The sequence below is a fragment of the Microcaecilia unicolor genome, chromosome 3, assembly GCF_901765095.1.
Source record: "Microcaecilia unicolor chromosome 3, aMicUni1.1, whole genome shotgun sequence".
Classification (NCBI taxonomy): Eukaryota; Metazoa; Chordata; class Amphibia; order Gymnophiona; family Siphonopidae; genus Microcaecilia; species Microcaecilia unicolor.
The window spans coordinates 142,255,999-142,271,752 of record NC_044033.1 but is presented as its reverse complement, the minus strand read 5'-3'; the positions used below and the strand labels follow the sequence as shown (position 1 = coordinate 142,271,752).

At 47.5% G+C, this 15,754-nt stretch overlaps 1 protein-coding gene across 1 annotated transcript in view; it reads left to right on the top strand.

Moving 5' to 3' along the window:
* WDR64 (WD repeat domain 64) overlaps nt 1-15,754 on the top strand; it is a 205,136-nt gene that overhangs the window by 36,411 nt on the left and 152,971 nt on the right. The window contains 1 exon segment of the mRNA XM_030194685.1: nt 4,218-4,256. Coding sequence (XP_030050545.1) covers nt 4,218-4,256 — 39 coding nt within the window.

Genomic DNA, 15,754 nt, shown 5'->3' with positions numbered 1-15,754 from the left:
ATGGAGAATTTGAAGTTGATGAGCTTGTATCTAGATGGCAAGCATGGCTCCTTGGTACAGCCTTCTGCCAATAGAATCTAATAGTCTGGATTCCTTGCCTGGAGGAACATGGAACTGCATTTTGTTCGACTTTGCCTTTTTGATTACTGACTCAGAAACCATAGAATGATGGGGAAGCTGTGAAATGTTATGGCCTGGAGCTTTCTGTACCTTGTATTTTAGGTCAAGGTGTTTTGAAGCTGGAGGAATAGAATAAGGCATTTGCCAGTTAGTGAGCTGGAGGTCCTGCAAGTCCTGATGAACTGGTAATGCAAGGATCCTTTGCTCAATGTTGCACAGAATGATCAGGAAGTGTTTCCTGTTCATAGTCTCTGGATTAGAGTTTAATGCCAATAATGTTCCTATTCTCGCTGCAGAGCTCACCAACCTTCTGCACAGCAACACCATGGAGCTAGGACTCATTCACTAGCAAGGGAAAGGATTCTAGTCCAATTTCTTCCTCATCCCCAAGAAAACATTCTTTAAGAAATGAGGATATAAGTAGTCTTCTGCTGGAGTTGGAGGTTGAGTGGCTGATGAAGGGATAGGCTGCATTTCAGGAACTGGTGTCTGGTGAACGGTGACCAAGGGATGATATATAGATTCCTGTAAGGTGACCTGGAGCTGTGGGATAGTTTACACAAGGTCTGGCATATGCAGAGGTTGTGGCATCCTCCAGTTGCATCAGATTGAAGTGTTGATAGGGAGAGTTTGAAGTTGGTGAGCTCCTGATCAGAGTATGTTGATTGTGGTTGCTGTTCTGGAGACATGTAGACTGAAAGATACAGGTTTCCCAGTAAGTGCATCTGGATCCATCAGAGCCTGGTGGGAGTCTGGGGATTTCCCCCAGGAGACCAAATATCTGGTAACCACCTTTTGTGAGTCACATCAAAGTGTTTTACAAAATTTAAAATAAAATATTGAAGAATAGAAATGGAAATCCATATTCAAACAGGACAGGAGAGCATAAAGGAGGTAAGACAGCAAAGGATAAGTTATGTGTTACCTTATAACTTTCTTTCCTTTAGTCCTATCAGACCAGTCCAGACAAATGGGCCATGTCCATCCACCCATTCATAGATGTGTTGGTAAGAAGGAGTGGCAGCTCTGGAGATACCTGTGGTGTGGCTTGATTCCACTGCTGGTGGCATGAAGGAACAAACTTTGGGCATGAGGCAGGTGCTTCCTTGGGTTCCAGAGAGATAGGATCAGGTCGGTGCCTAGAGTTGCTGCAAAAAAGCTATGCTGTCCTGTATAAATGTTTGTAGGAAATGCAAAAAAGATGCAGTTTGGCCTTGAGCACCAGGGAAGGAGACCTCTGGGATCAATAGGGTCATTGTTGAGGGCAATCCCGCTTTAGCAGGAGGGGGGTCCCTTCCTGGAGACAAAAGGGGCCTCTTATTTCCCCAACTGGACTGGAGAGGAGAAGTGTCAGAGGTTTTGTGCTTCATATGCTCTATGGTCACTGGCTTCTATGCCAGGAGTGGGTTGGAAGGGAGTTGAGAGCAGTGCTGTGTCTTCTCCAGACAATTTTTGGGGTTTGTGCTGTATTGGTGATTGTGCTGCATGATGTGTGGCTGGTGGATGGGAACCATCACCAGCAATGGCTGAAGTTTTCGGCAGTGTAGTGGTAGAGCAGTGGTCTGAAGGCTTGTGACCTGGCTCCTTCAGAGAAGAGCTCCCCACCACCAGCACAGTGATAGGAGCTGAAGATGTGTGTGGTCCTGTACTCACCTCCCTCAGTAGCACTGAGACTGGGCCTTGAAGGTAGGAACAAGGCCCTTGGCATCCAGTCAACCTTCTCAGTATTTCACAGGACTGCTGCGACCATGTTGGAAGGAGATCTTCTGCCTGTTTCTTGTCAGTTTTTCTCTCTCTCTTTTTTTTTTTTAACTGGAGCTACTGAATAACTTTGGGGAGGGGAGAGATTCGACCACTCATAAGGGGTGTTGCCAGACACCCATTTCTGGATGGACACAAGTTGGATGGGCAGAAGAACCCTACCCTGCCATGGTGGATTCGGTCTTTCCCTCTCTTGCCCGCCCACATTCCATACAGTCTCTCAACCACCCCCCCCCCCCCCCGCATACATTTTAAATAGCAGATCTTCACCAGTGAGCACCGATTGATACACATTGCTCACACTGGTCCCACAGCCTTCCTTCTAATGCAGCTTTCTGTTTCCACATAGGCGGGAGTACATCAGAGGGAAGACTGTGGTGCCGGCGCTACTTGCTGCCAGCAAAGATCTTCTATGTAAAAGATATGCGGGAGGGAGAGTTTGTTGGGAGTTTTTGGCTGGCAGGGATTGGGAAACCCTGCCAGCCACATCATAGGTGTGCTGCTACTGGGTGGGCTTGAGCCTACCTGGGCTCACCCATGGCTACACCACTGCTGCTCAGGAGTGGGAGACAAAAAAACTGAGGAGACAGGAAAAGCTGCTCCAAGTGTGAGAATCCCTGCACATGCTCACTGAAACCAAGAAAGGCTTCTTTAGCGAGAAGAGAGCACTGGCAATCAGATTCAGTTGAGAGACTTCACCATCAAGTGTGCCTGCATCTCCCCAACTTGTCTCTGGAGAAGAGAGGCCTCGCAAAATCCATAAAAGTTAAAGTTTCTTCTAAGGTTTTATGCCATAACTTCTTTCCACTGCTTTTGTACTCTGTTTCTATTGACATGTGCTCCCCAAGAGTATAATTTCCCCTACCAGATCCCCCTTTCTCCTTCATAGTGAAGAAATCCCTATTGAAATTTCCTTTTGGAGAACAAGAAGCCATATATTCAGTTCTCATCTCTTTCCCTGCCGGTGCCCCATTGTGAGGGATTCTGTCCTTACAAATGATGAATGCAGCTATGAATATACTTTGGTTGGCTTTTTTAAAAACTTTAGTTGCTTTTTTTCCCCTTTTCTCTTTCTCATCCATTTATTTATTTTTATTTTGCTACATTTGTATCCCATATTTTCCCACCTATTTGCAGGCTCAATGTGGCTTACATTATGTTGCAATGTCAACACCATTAACAGAGTAAGAGGTACAGTATATTGTTACAATTAATATTCAAGAATATCAGGTAAATAGGGTAAATAATGTGATAATACATAACATATGAGTAAGAGCAGGTTAAGATATAATGTTCAATAATGATACTATGATAAAATAATCAAACTGGAAGGGATCAGTATTGCTTGGTTCTGATGTAGATTAGGAATAAAGTCATTAAGAAGGATACTTTTTGTAAGACTCTTTGAACAGGTGCATCTTCAGTAACTTCCGGAAGGTTGTCAAGTCATGGGTTGTTTTTATAGTATCCAGTAGTTTATTCCAGAATTGTGTACAGAGGTAGGCGAAGCTAGATGCATGTATTGATTTGTATTTAAGTCCTCTGCAATTGGGGTAGTGGAGGTTTAGGAAAGTACGTGATGAACTTTTGGTATTTCATGCTGGTAAGTCCATTAGGTCTGACATGTATGATGGGGCCTCTCCATGAATAATTTTGTGAGTCCTGGCGCAGGTTTTGAATGCAATTCGATCTTTTAATGTAATTTTTCTCTAAGGGGTTTAGCGCTTTCATATTTCGTCTTTCCGAATATGAGTCTGGCTGCAGTGTCCTGGGCAGTCTGGAGTTTCTTAATTGTTTGCACTTTGCATCCTGCGTAAATGGAATTGCAATATCCACTGCAGGCAGCTTGCCCGGGTGGTACTACGTAACCAGTTCCAGTCCAAAGGCTGTGCAGATGTCCTCTCCACTGCACACACTTTTTACTAATTGGTAGCCAGTAACCATCTTCCCTCCATCCCCAGTCCAGAACATATCACTTCCTCAGCATGATCATGGCCAGTCCTGAGTGACCCTGCTCTGAAGGAAGGGATCTGGACCCTACGCTGCCTGCCTGATATGAATATTTTTGAAAAATGTAGGGAATGTTCTGGTAACAAATAGTTGAAAATTTGGCAAGTTTTCAACCTCTGCTTTCAGTCCAGTTATTTTTTTCTGTTGACTCCGGCAACCATGGTTTGTATCTTCTCTCCTGCTTAATTTTTTGCCACCTTGCAATTTTGACCCATGGTATTTTCCGTGATGAGAAGTGTAGATTTTGCATGAATTTAAAATGCTATCATTGTTAAACGTTGATGGTTAAAGTTAAGGCTTAATATATATTTCTGTTTCTTTTCAAGTTTCTACAAATGAAAATGCAGTCGACAATAAACACAAGTGTAAGTTTGTTTTCCTTCTTTGTAGTGAAGTTTGTCAAAAGTTAGAAAACAATATTATTACCATTGCAGGCCCAAAAATCAGACTTAACCCCCCCCCCTCCCCCAGTATCTCCTGGATACACACACACAGATAAGCTGTTGAAATAACTCTCTTCAGCCATAGATGACATTTAATGTAATATATTTCTCAGCTGTTGTTTTTTCATGTATTTGATTTAAAAGCATTTTATTTTCCTTGGCCAGCCTATTAAGCTATAGGACTGTGATGCTTCTCTCACTGTTCCTGTCCAAACCCTCCCCACACCCCAGTCTTGCCTTTAGGAGAGGAAGGGTTCACATTTATAATGCTACAGGAGAAACGTGGCTACACACTGAAAAAAGTAATCTAAGAAATAAATTGGTTGTCACATTTAAATAGCATCAGAAAAACTACTTATTAAGCTTATATTTCTATTAATTCTGAAATATATATATATAAATAGAAGAATGAATGAGATTATTCAGTTACAGCAATAGAAGTTCACAGAGCCGTCGGCAGGGCCACCGAGAGACTGGGCCAGGCCCGGGACAAGGCCGCCCCCGGCCCCCCCCCCCCCCAAGGTCACCGGGCTCACCCGCCACCGGGCCCTCTCTCCACCCCCGGGCCCTCTGCACTGACCTTAAGCGCCTCACCTTCGAAAGCGCAGCAACAAGCAGCGGCAGACCACTCCTTCCTTCCGTGTCCCACCCTTGCGGAAGTTACATCAGGCGAGGGCGGGACATGGAAGGAAGGAGTGGTCTGCCACTGCTTGTTGCTGCGCTTTCGAAGGTGAGGCGCTTAAGTTCAATGCCAGGGAGCGATGGAGGGTGGGCGGGCCAGACTGCGGCAGCGGCGCCGGGCCCTCCCATGGAGGCCCGGGCCAGGGGAATTTTGTCCCCCCTGTCCCCCCCTTCTCGGCGGCCCTGGCTGTCGGGGGGGGGGGGACTTCCCCGGGCCCAACCTCCAATGGGGGACCCGGACCTGGTGCCAGCTGCCTATTTCTTCTGCTCCTGTGTACCACCCAGGACCTGGACAACTGCTTTAATGTGATATCACGTTAATGCAATCATCTGGGTCCCGACACCCGGCATAAACAGGAGAAACCAAGGAGGTTGAATGAAAATAGGAGACGGGATGACATCAAAAAGTTGAAGCCAATTAGGTTAGTCTCTCTTTCATCTTCCTCATGCAGCAGTCAACCCCCAACAAAGTGAACAAACCTATGAGCTGCTGCATCCACGCTGTGGTTCTTTATTGCTCGGTAGAATTTTTATTTGATCCCGCTTATATTTTCAAACATGCCAGCTTGTACAGCGGGTAGGGGTGGCAGCGTGAGTTGGGTGGGGGCCTTAGTGGGGTGGGGACGGCGACATGAGTGGGAGGGCGGGGACACGGCAGTCCGGTTCTGCCCCAGGCCCAGCTGTGTGTCTCTTGGTGGCCATGGAAATTCATTATATTCCTCATCTAGATTTTATGAAAACTGAGAATCACTAACCCATTTGAAGACATTGGGCCCGATATTCAGACTGCAGCAGATAGCTAGTCTGCCTCACATTGGTCGGTGGTCAGCCCTGATAGTCAATGCTGGGCCATTTTCGGTGACTGGCATTGAATATCCAGGTATTTTTTGACCAGTTTAAATTTAACTGGCCAAGCCAATATTCAGTGCTGACCAGTTGTTTAATCCAGCCAAAGATAGGCCTGCTATTTCGGTGGTCTAATTTGGCTGCCAAACTTAGCCGGTAATATGCTGAATATCAGCAGATAGTTGGTTGCTGGCAATATTCAGGCGCATAGCTGGCTATCTCCTGTTGAATATTGGCACATATTGAGGGGCATAATTGAACAGGGTGCTCAAGTTTTCCTGAGGGCGTCCTTGCAGGACGTCCCACGAAGGGGCGGGGAAACCCGTATTATCGAAACAAGATGGGCGTCCATCTTTCATTTCGATAATACGGTTGGGGACGCCCAAATCTCAACATTTAGGTCGACCTTAGAGATGGTCGTCCTTAGAGATGGTCGTCCCCGGTTTTCGGCGATAATGGAAACCAAGGACACATCAAATAAGACCAAATCCAAGCCATTTGGTCGTGGGAGGAGCCAGCATTCATAGTGCACTGGTCCCTCTTACATGCCAGGACACATACTTGGCACCCTAGAGGGCAATGCAGTGGACTTCATAAATTGCTCCCAGGTGTATAGCTCCCTTACCTTGTGTGCTGAGCACCCCCCCCCCCAACCCCCCCAAAACCCACTCCCCACAACTGTACACCACTACCATAGCCCTAAGGGGTGAACAGGGGCACCTAGATGTGGGTACAGTGGGTTTGTGGTGGGTTTTGAAGGGCTCACATTTACCACCACAAGTGTAACAGGTGGGGGAGGGGGGATGGGCCTGGGTCCGCCTGCCTGAAGTGCACTGCAGTACCCACTAGAACTGCTCCAGGGACCTGCATACTGCTGTCAGGGAGCTGGGTATGACATTTGAGGCTGGCAAAAAATATTTTTAAAGTTTTTTTTAGGGTGGGAGGGGGTTAGTGACCACTGGGGGAGTAAGGGGAGGTCATTCCTGATTCCCTCCGGTGGTCATCTGGTCAGTTTGGGCACATTTTTGAGGCTTGGTTGCAAGAAAAAATGGACCAAGTAGTCGGCCAAGTGTTCGTCAGAGATGCCCTTCTTTTTTCCATTATTGGCCGAGGACGCCCATTTGTTAAGCATGCCCCAGTCCCGCCTTCGCTACGGTTCCAACATGCCCCTGGGAACTTTGGTCGTCCCCGCGATGGAAAGCAGTTGGGGATGGCCACAATCTGCTTTCAATTATTCCGATTTGGGCGACCCTGGGAGGACTCCCATCTTCCGATTTGTGTTGAAAGATGGGCGTCCTTCTCTTTCGAAAATAAGCCTGATAGCCAGCTATGTGCCATCTAACCTACTAGAAGCCATTCCTGGCTGGTTAAATGGTTTTAAATATTGGCCAGCTTGTCCCTACAGAACCTTCAATCTAGCACTGCAGAGAGTTTGCCAGTGCTCTACAGTTCCTGTGTGTGACCCCTAACTAATTACATAAGTACGTTGTGAAGTACATCTTAAATCAATCAACTGCTTTTACTGCATATCCTGGCAGCAAAAGCCATCAGACATCCAAAATGTTATGGACATGGGGGCAATTCTATAAAGGAGTGCCTTATTCTGAACAGTCGGGCTTTGGCTGACAGGCCGGCCCTTCTCCCCTGCTGCTATCCCTATCCTTCATGGACATCCCAGCTGTCTTGTAAGCATGTTGAAATGTTTGGGGGTCCATTTGAACACCCAACTGACATTTACAAATCACATTTCAGCTGTCACTAGATCCTGTTTCTTTTCATTGTGTTTGATCCAGTCCCTTCGCTCAAACTTAGATGATGTATCCTGTGCCACTCTCATTTATGCCTTAGTTACCTCGAAAATGGACTATTGTAATATTATTTAAGCAGATTTGCCAGCTCTTGCCTTCAAAAAGCTTCAAACTATTCAGATCACTGTGGTATGTATCCTGTCCTGTGTGCACCATTATGATCACGACACCCCATTCTTGAACTACCATCATTGGCTCCCAATACTGTTCCGTATCCACCATAACTGTTAAAGTTCTGCATTTCGGTACACCTGTCTATTTAGCCTCCATCATTATTCCCTATTGTCCGTCTCATGTGCTTTGCTCTGCATTTGACCGCAGTCTGACCATTCTGCCTGTTGCCTGTTCTAGTCTCCAATCTATGCGTCACTCTGCCTTTTTCTATCTCGCTCCTTCTGTTTGGAATGCCCTACCATCTGACCTGAGGGTCGATGTGTCCTAACCCATTTTCAGAAGCCTCCTCAAATCTTTTCTGTTCTTCCAGGTCTTCCCAGAGGGTTTGTGAGCAGGAGGTGGCTCTGGGTATTAGCACGCTCTTTATTCTAGTTCCTCTTCAGTCTCCCTCCTCTCCCAGTTTCTATTTTTTTCCTGTTGCTCTCTTTGTCTTTTGTTCATTGAAGTTCCTTTCATGACTTCATTTTTCTATGGCTTTAATTGTGCACCACTTTGATTCCCATTCTGAAAGGCAGTATATTAAGTGCCATAATAAACGAAAACATAATTGGAGCTTCCATTACATAGATTCCCACTATTCCAGAACCTGTAGGATAGTTGTGTCCATCAATCAGCAGGTGGATATAGAGAACTGAAAACTGAATTGAGACATATCTCTCTTGGCATACAGTCCAGCTCCTCAGTACTTTTTATCTCCAGCAGGTAGGTGGTTACAATTTTCAGCCTCTGGTTCTGAGTGTGTTACTCCTGGTCCAGTTGGTCAACTGGTCCCCAGTTGACCTTTGTGGGTGGCTTGAGTTTACAGAGTCATATCTGGAGGTCTTCAGATCCCTGTCTCTGGTGTACCGCAAATATATTTCTTCCCTCCCTTCACCACTCCCCTGTTTCCTATGGATCTCTCCTTTTCCAGCACAACTACATTAAAAAAAAAGGAGAAGGAAAGAGATTTGCTAGAGCGCATGGGACAGAGTATCAGTCCTGAGCCTTTCTGATCTCTGGTAAGACTTGTGGAGACTGTGAGCTTGGGGGGGGGGGGGGGGGGGGGGGTTGGAGCCAGCAGTGGTATGTCCAACTAAAGTTTGACTTAGAACCGCTTGGAGGGCTGCAAGTTTTACTTGGTGTAGGGGAGAGATCCTGACTCACCACTTGGGACACGTTGTGCTGTGTTTGTGACAGTTGGAGTGAATGGCGACTCCCGCAGTTAAGTGGTGTTCCCATTGTGGGACCCACCAGCTGGCATTAGGGTGTTGCAGTATGTGCAAGCCAAGAATTATGCATGACACAGGGGAAACATTTGGAGACAGCACATCTTTGGATTTTATGCAGTATCCGAATATGGCAGGGTCTTTTGCGCAGTTTGATGCGGGAGAGCGTGGGAACAGGTGCCATGTTGTTGGGGCTGACTGGCAGTGAGGAGCAACCTCTTTCTGATCATGTGCGAAACACAGCCGCCATTTTACAACCTCACGACCCAACAGAGCTTCAGCTGCATCGATATCTTTGTTTTCTCAGAAATTTAGATTGCTCTTACACCAGGCCTATTTACTGAAGCAGGGACAGTCAGAATTGCTGCATGGTGCTTCAGTTTTTAGGCCCGCTGCCCCTACAGCTCCTAAGAGATCTTGTTTAGACCTCCAGGTGTGGACAGATGAGGCTTTCTCTGCTTCTTCCTCCTTATTTGATGTGGCTTTGGTCTATTCAGAGGAGTCATCGTTGAAGGAGTTGTTAGAGGAGGGAGAGCTCCCTACTGAGGAGGGGGATGATCCAAAAGTACTAAGGTTGTTTCATAAAGAGGAACTCTTATTTCTGAGGCACTGGCAGTGCTTTCCATTGAGGAACCTTCTGCTTTGGTATAAGGAGTTCCATCTTTGTCGATCATGAGGGGACTTAGAGGTCCTTCTAAAGCCTTCCCAATGCATCCAGACATTCAGGACCTGATTATAGCCAAATGGGTCTCACTGCATCTGGGGCCGAGAGTGGGAAGAGCCATGGCTTACCTCTAACCATTGTTCCAGAGGAGAAAAATAAATTGAAACTTCCCATGATGGACTACCCGGTTATGGCGTTGACTAAGAAGACCACTTGCTGGTGGAAGGGGGCATTGCCCTAAAAGACCTACAGGATAGGAAGCTAGAAGGCTCACTGAAACAAGCCTTTGAAGTGACCTCTTTGGGCCTTCAAGCAACAGTGTGCAGCTCCTTCATGGAAAGAGTATGCCTGAAGTGGCATCAGTAGTTAGCAACACAAAATGAACCCATAATGCCCAGCTGGAATCAGGGTCCATCTAGTTGGCGGATGCTATTTATGACACGTTATGGGTTGCGGCCTGCAGTATGTATTTGGCAGTCATGGCATATCAGCAATTCTGGTTGTGGCATTGGACAGTGGATGCAGCATCAAAGTGGCTATTTGGAGACAATCTCAGTAACTTGGTGAAAGAACTGGGGGAAACTAAGCCACAGCGGTTGCTGGAGGACAAGCCAAAAGCCTCTGGCTGGCCATCTTCATGGGGCTCTAAATCTTGATTTCAAGACAGCACATGGTACCAGCCTGGGCGTCAGCATTGTGGTCAGAAGTTCCGCTTTCAGGCATGCCAATCTTCCTTATGAGTGGATAGCAAGTCCTCCTCTCAGTCAGCTAAGAGTGCCCAATGCCTCCAGAACTTTGCAACAATGTGAGATTGGTCCACTCTTCTCTTCCTCCGGTGGGAGGATGTCTTCAGAAGTTTTGGAAGGAGTGGGCCAAAATCACGTCAGACCAGTGAGTTCTGGATATTCTTACAGAAGGTTACAAGCTGGAGTTCTCCTACCTGGTCACTCCTTTCTTCTTGCAGTCTCCTTGTCAACAGGGAACCAAGGCGGTCAAGGTTAAGGCCATCATAGGTTCCTTGCTGGTGCTCCGGGCCATTGTTCCAGTTCCCCAGGCCAAAGAGGAACAAGGCACATACTCCATCTACTTCATTGTCCCAAAGAAGAAAGGCACCTTTCATCTGGGCTTAGATCTCAAAGTTCTAAACCGCTGCCTCCAAGTCTTCTGCTTTTCCATGGAGACACTAAGAGCAGTCATAGCTTTGGTTCAAGTGGAAGAATTTCTCACTGCTCTCAATCTCAAGGAGGTATACTTCCATATACCCATATGGCCGCCACATCAGAGGTTTCTACGTTTTGTGGTGCTGGGCCGTCACTTCCAGTTCAAGGCTTTGTCCTTCGGTCTCGCCATGGCACAAAACATGTTTACCAAGGTTATGGTGGTGGTGGTAGTGGTGTCCTTCCTTCGGCACCAAGGAATCAGAGTTCACCTGTATTTCAAAGACTGGCTCATTCGTGCGTCATCTTATTTGTACAGCATGGCAGTGATGAACAAAGTTGTCCATCTTCTGCAGTCATTGGGTTAGGTGATAAATTTCAAGAAGAGCAGATTAAGTCCATCACAAATGCTGTAGTATCTGGGCAGTCTATTCAACACAGCACAGGGGAGGATCTTCTTCAGGGAGCACAGGTGGTTGAAGCTGGTTCAACAGATTCATCTTATTCTCAGTCAAGGCAGGCCCAGGGTCTGAGACTATGCCCAGGTCCTGGGGTCAATGATGGCGGCAATGGAAGTGGTGCCATGGGCAAGGGCTCATATGTGACCATTCCAGGAATTTCTTCTCAGCTGCTGGACTCCGGGAAGTATGACCTTCATCTTCCTTGGATGCTGGTTGCCAGAAGGAGTATGCAGTGGTGGTTGTCACCCAGGAATTTGACTATCAGAGCTCTGTTTCTGATGGGAGTTGGTGACAATGGACGCCAGCAAGTCAGGTTGGGGAGCTTGTTACAAGTTCCATTTGGTACAGGGTACCTGATTAGAACTGGAGTCTTAGTGATCTATAAATTGCTTGGAGCTCAGGGCAGTATGGAGTGCCTTACACAACCTTTCTCCTTTTCTGGTGAGGGTTCCAGTCCAAGTATTTTTCCAACAATGTGAAGGCGGTAGCTTATATCAACAAGCAAAGTGGAACCTGCAGTTGTCCGATGGCAGTGGAGCCAGCCTCCCTCATGAGTTGGTCAGAGAAAAATCTTTTCTGCTTGTTGGGAGCTCACATCTTGGGGTTCTTGAATGTGCAGGCAGACTTTCTCTACAGGCACTCCTTGGACCTGGGAGAATGGGAACCATCGATGCCCTACTGCTGCCCTGGCAGGAGACATATCTACTGTATGTCTTCCCTCCTTGGCCCATGTTAGGCTGCTTGTTGAAAAGGATCGCATTGCACTGGGGTTGAATAATTCTTATAGCCAAATTGGCTGCAGACTGTGGTACACAGACCAGATTCAACTGCTGGATGTGGGTCCTCTCCGTCTTCCAAGTACCCACAGGTACACGGCTTGCTGAAGCAAAGTCCAGTGCTCATGGAGGATCTGTGCCCCTTTGATCTTATGGCTTGGCCATTGAAAGGGTTCAGTTGAGATGAAAAGATTATTTGGATCTGGTCATTACTACCTTGCTTCAGGCTTGGAAACACTTTACATCCATGGCACATGCAAGGGTGTGAAGGATGTTCGAGAGCTGGAGTTCTGATCGTGGAATATCTCCCTTCTTCTCAGATCATATACATCCTAGCATTTCTCTAAGCAGGTCTCCAGAAAGTATTGATGTTGGGTTCTCTAAAAGTTCAGGTTACAGCTTTGGCCTGTTTTTGGGGCCGACTACAGAAGACTTCTCTTGTGGCTTACCTGGACATCATTTGATTCTTGTGGGGAGCAGGCCACTTGCAGCCTCACTTTTGTACAGAGCGGAAGCTTAATTTAGTCCTTCATGCTCTTCAGAAGTCTCCTTTTGAGCCACTCCAGAAGGTCTCCTTGAAAGATCTTACACTAAAGACAGCATTCATGGTGGCTGTTGCATTGGCGTGTAGGGTTTCGGAGTTTCAGGCTCTCTCTTGTTGGGGTCTCTTTCTTTGCTTTTCAGAAGCAGGGTCTCCCTGTGCACAGTTTCTTCCAAAAGTGGTATCAGCATTTCATCTCAACCAATCTGTGAAGCTTCCATCATTTCGCAGAGAGGACGAAGAGTCTCAGTATTCTTCTTTGAAGCTTCTTGATGTGCATGGAGTCCTCATTATATATATGGAAGTCACGAATGAGTTTTGCAAATCAGACTGACTGTGCATTTTGGTGAACAGATGCTTGGCTGAAGGAGGCTATCGCGTCAGCTTATTTGCTTGCAGGGAAACAGGCTCCTCAGGCCTTGTGGGCTCATTCTACATGGCATACAATGAAATCCTGGGTGGAGACTACCTTACTGTCTCCGACGGATATTTACAAGGTGGCAATGTAGCTGATGCTGTATACCTTTGCCAAGCACTACAGGGTGGACATTGTGGTATGCTCAGAAGCCAGTTTTGAGGCTGTGGTCTTCTGGGCAGCAGTGCCAGGTTCCCACTCACTCTAGGGACTGCTTTTGAACATCCCACAGGTTCTAGAATAGTGGGAAGCTACGTAATGGAAGGAGAAATTAGATCTTACCTGATAATTTTCTTTCCATTAGTCCTTCCCACTATTCCAGAGGGTCGCCCAGCCCTGGTGGTCTAGTAGCCGCTGCCGCTATTCTCCCTGATTGCACTGCTGTGTTTACAGAATGGTGGCCAAGATGCCTGTGGTAGTCTCGCGAGAGGCAAGACTACCATGGGAAGTCTCGGCAGCCATTTTGTAAACGTGGCACCACGATGGGCAGAGTAGAGACAGTGAGTGGGTAGGAAAGAGGGGATTTATTTCCTGCCCCTGAAGAATCCACAGCCACTAGACCACCAGGGAGGGCCCTTCAAGGTGTGTGTGGGAGGGGGGGGGGGGTGACAGTAGCAACATGGTGGGAGGGAGGCAGCCTGGCGGGGTGGGGGCATTAGTGGCGGGGGCAGCAGCAGCATGACAGGGGGCTGGCAGAAGTATGGCAGGGAGTGGGGCAGCATGGTGGGGGAGGGTGGCAGCAGCATGGCAGGGGGCCAAGAGTAGTCTCAGTGCCCGGGGGCCCAGAGTACTCTCAGTCCACCCCTGCGCCCAAAGTTTCTGAGATGTTTAGTCGGTGCAAAGTGATGGGACAAATAATTACTGTTATTGATAGTATCCGAGGACCTGAAGGCGACGAAACAGTGTGACAAGGCGGTGGCCGTAGCTAGAAGATTGCTAGGCTGTATAGGGAGAGGTGTGACCAGCAGAAGAAGGGAGGTTTTAATGCCCCTGTATAAGACGTTGGTGAGGCCCCACCTGGAGTACTGTGTTCAGTTTTGGAGGCCGTACCTTGCGAAGGATGTCAAAAAAATGGAAGCGGTGCAAAGAAAAGCTATGAGGATGGTATGGGATTTGCGTTCCAAAACGTATGAAGAGAGACTTGCTGACCTGAACATGTATACCCTGGAGGAAAGGAGGAACAGGGGTGTTATGATACAGACGTTCAAATATTTGAAAGGCGGTAGAACGAGAGGACATGAAATGAGATTGAAGGGGGGCAGACTCAGAAAAGATGTCAGGAAGTATTTTTTCACGGAGAGGGTGGTGGATGCTTGGAGAACTCTTTTATTAAAAGAAACGCAAAACAATACTTCAACAAAAGTATGTACAAGCAATAAAAAACTCCCACATATCTCCTAGACCCTAAACACCTATACAAAGCCAACTAAACCCCCCTAAAAACCCCCACCCTATACCAAACCTCCCCTATGGAGGTTTCAAATGAACATGTTTCCACCACACATTTGCCTTCTGTAACCCTTCCGTCACCCGTTCCCATTTAGCCACCTCTTGAACTCCCCTAATTATGTCCCAACTAACCTGTTCAGCCGACCTATAGTCCTGGTGCAGGGACACCCCACACCGAGCCATCCAAAGGTAAAACCTGAGTATTACCGAAATGAAAAACTCCGTCACCGGATCCAAACCCCCACTTCGCTGCTGCCGCCCATAGACCCAATCAGCATATGAGTACAACCGGAAGCTAGAAATGTGCAAAAGCGATGCCACTCTATCCCCCACGGTCCTTGAAAAGGGGCAATCCCGCAAAAAATGGTCCATTGTTTCCTCCGTACCCACACATTCTCCCCTTGGACAATCCCGATCCTGCAGAGTCCTATAGTTGAGATTTCCTCTCACATACAATTTCCCATGAAAGGACAGCCAAGCAATGTCCCTGTACTTAGGTGGAATCCGCCTCGATGTCACCAATAGCAAGCCCTGCCGCAGCACCGACCCAGGTGCATCTCGGAGTGTCAGGGGTGCTGAAAAGGCCTGGGCCCGCACCCTTTCCACCCATACCTCCCTACTCCCTGCCTTAATTTCCTCCACCGTGATCCCCCAGACTCTTACCAACCGAACCAACATCCAATAGTACCCTACCTGCATGGGTGCCCCCTTCTTTAAAGCCGCCACCCTTCCCCCCATCCGCCATGGAATCCAAAATCTTTCCCACCATAACAAGACACTTTGTGCCCACCCTGGCGGGTCCCTATCCACTGCCCGTCCCAAATTAAACTGGAGGAACAGGGAACTGAAAAATAACACTGGGTTCACCATTCCCACCCCGCCATCCTTCCGGGGTAAGTATGTAATGTTCCGTTTAACCGGGTTCAGCCGATTCCCCCACAGTAGTTGGAAAAACACACTATACAGGGTATAACAGTGTGCTGGCACCAAACAAATATAACTGAGAAACAGGAACATGGGCACCAGGTGCCTCTTAATCAGCTGAACCCGGTCAGACATTGTCATCCTCCAGCCTTTCCATCTGTCAACCTTGACTGTAGCTGCCTGGATGCACCGCTGCCAGTTAAAAGATGCATAATCTCCTTGATCAAAATAAACCCCTAACACTCTCATTCTGGCAATTGCGGCCGGAAACCCCCCTCCCAAAGTAAATGCCAGCCCTGGTGGACCCACCCATAAACTC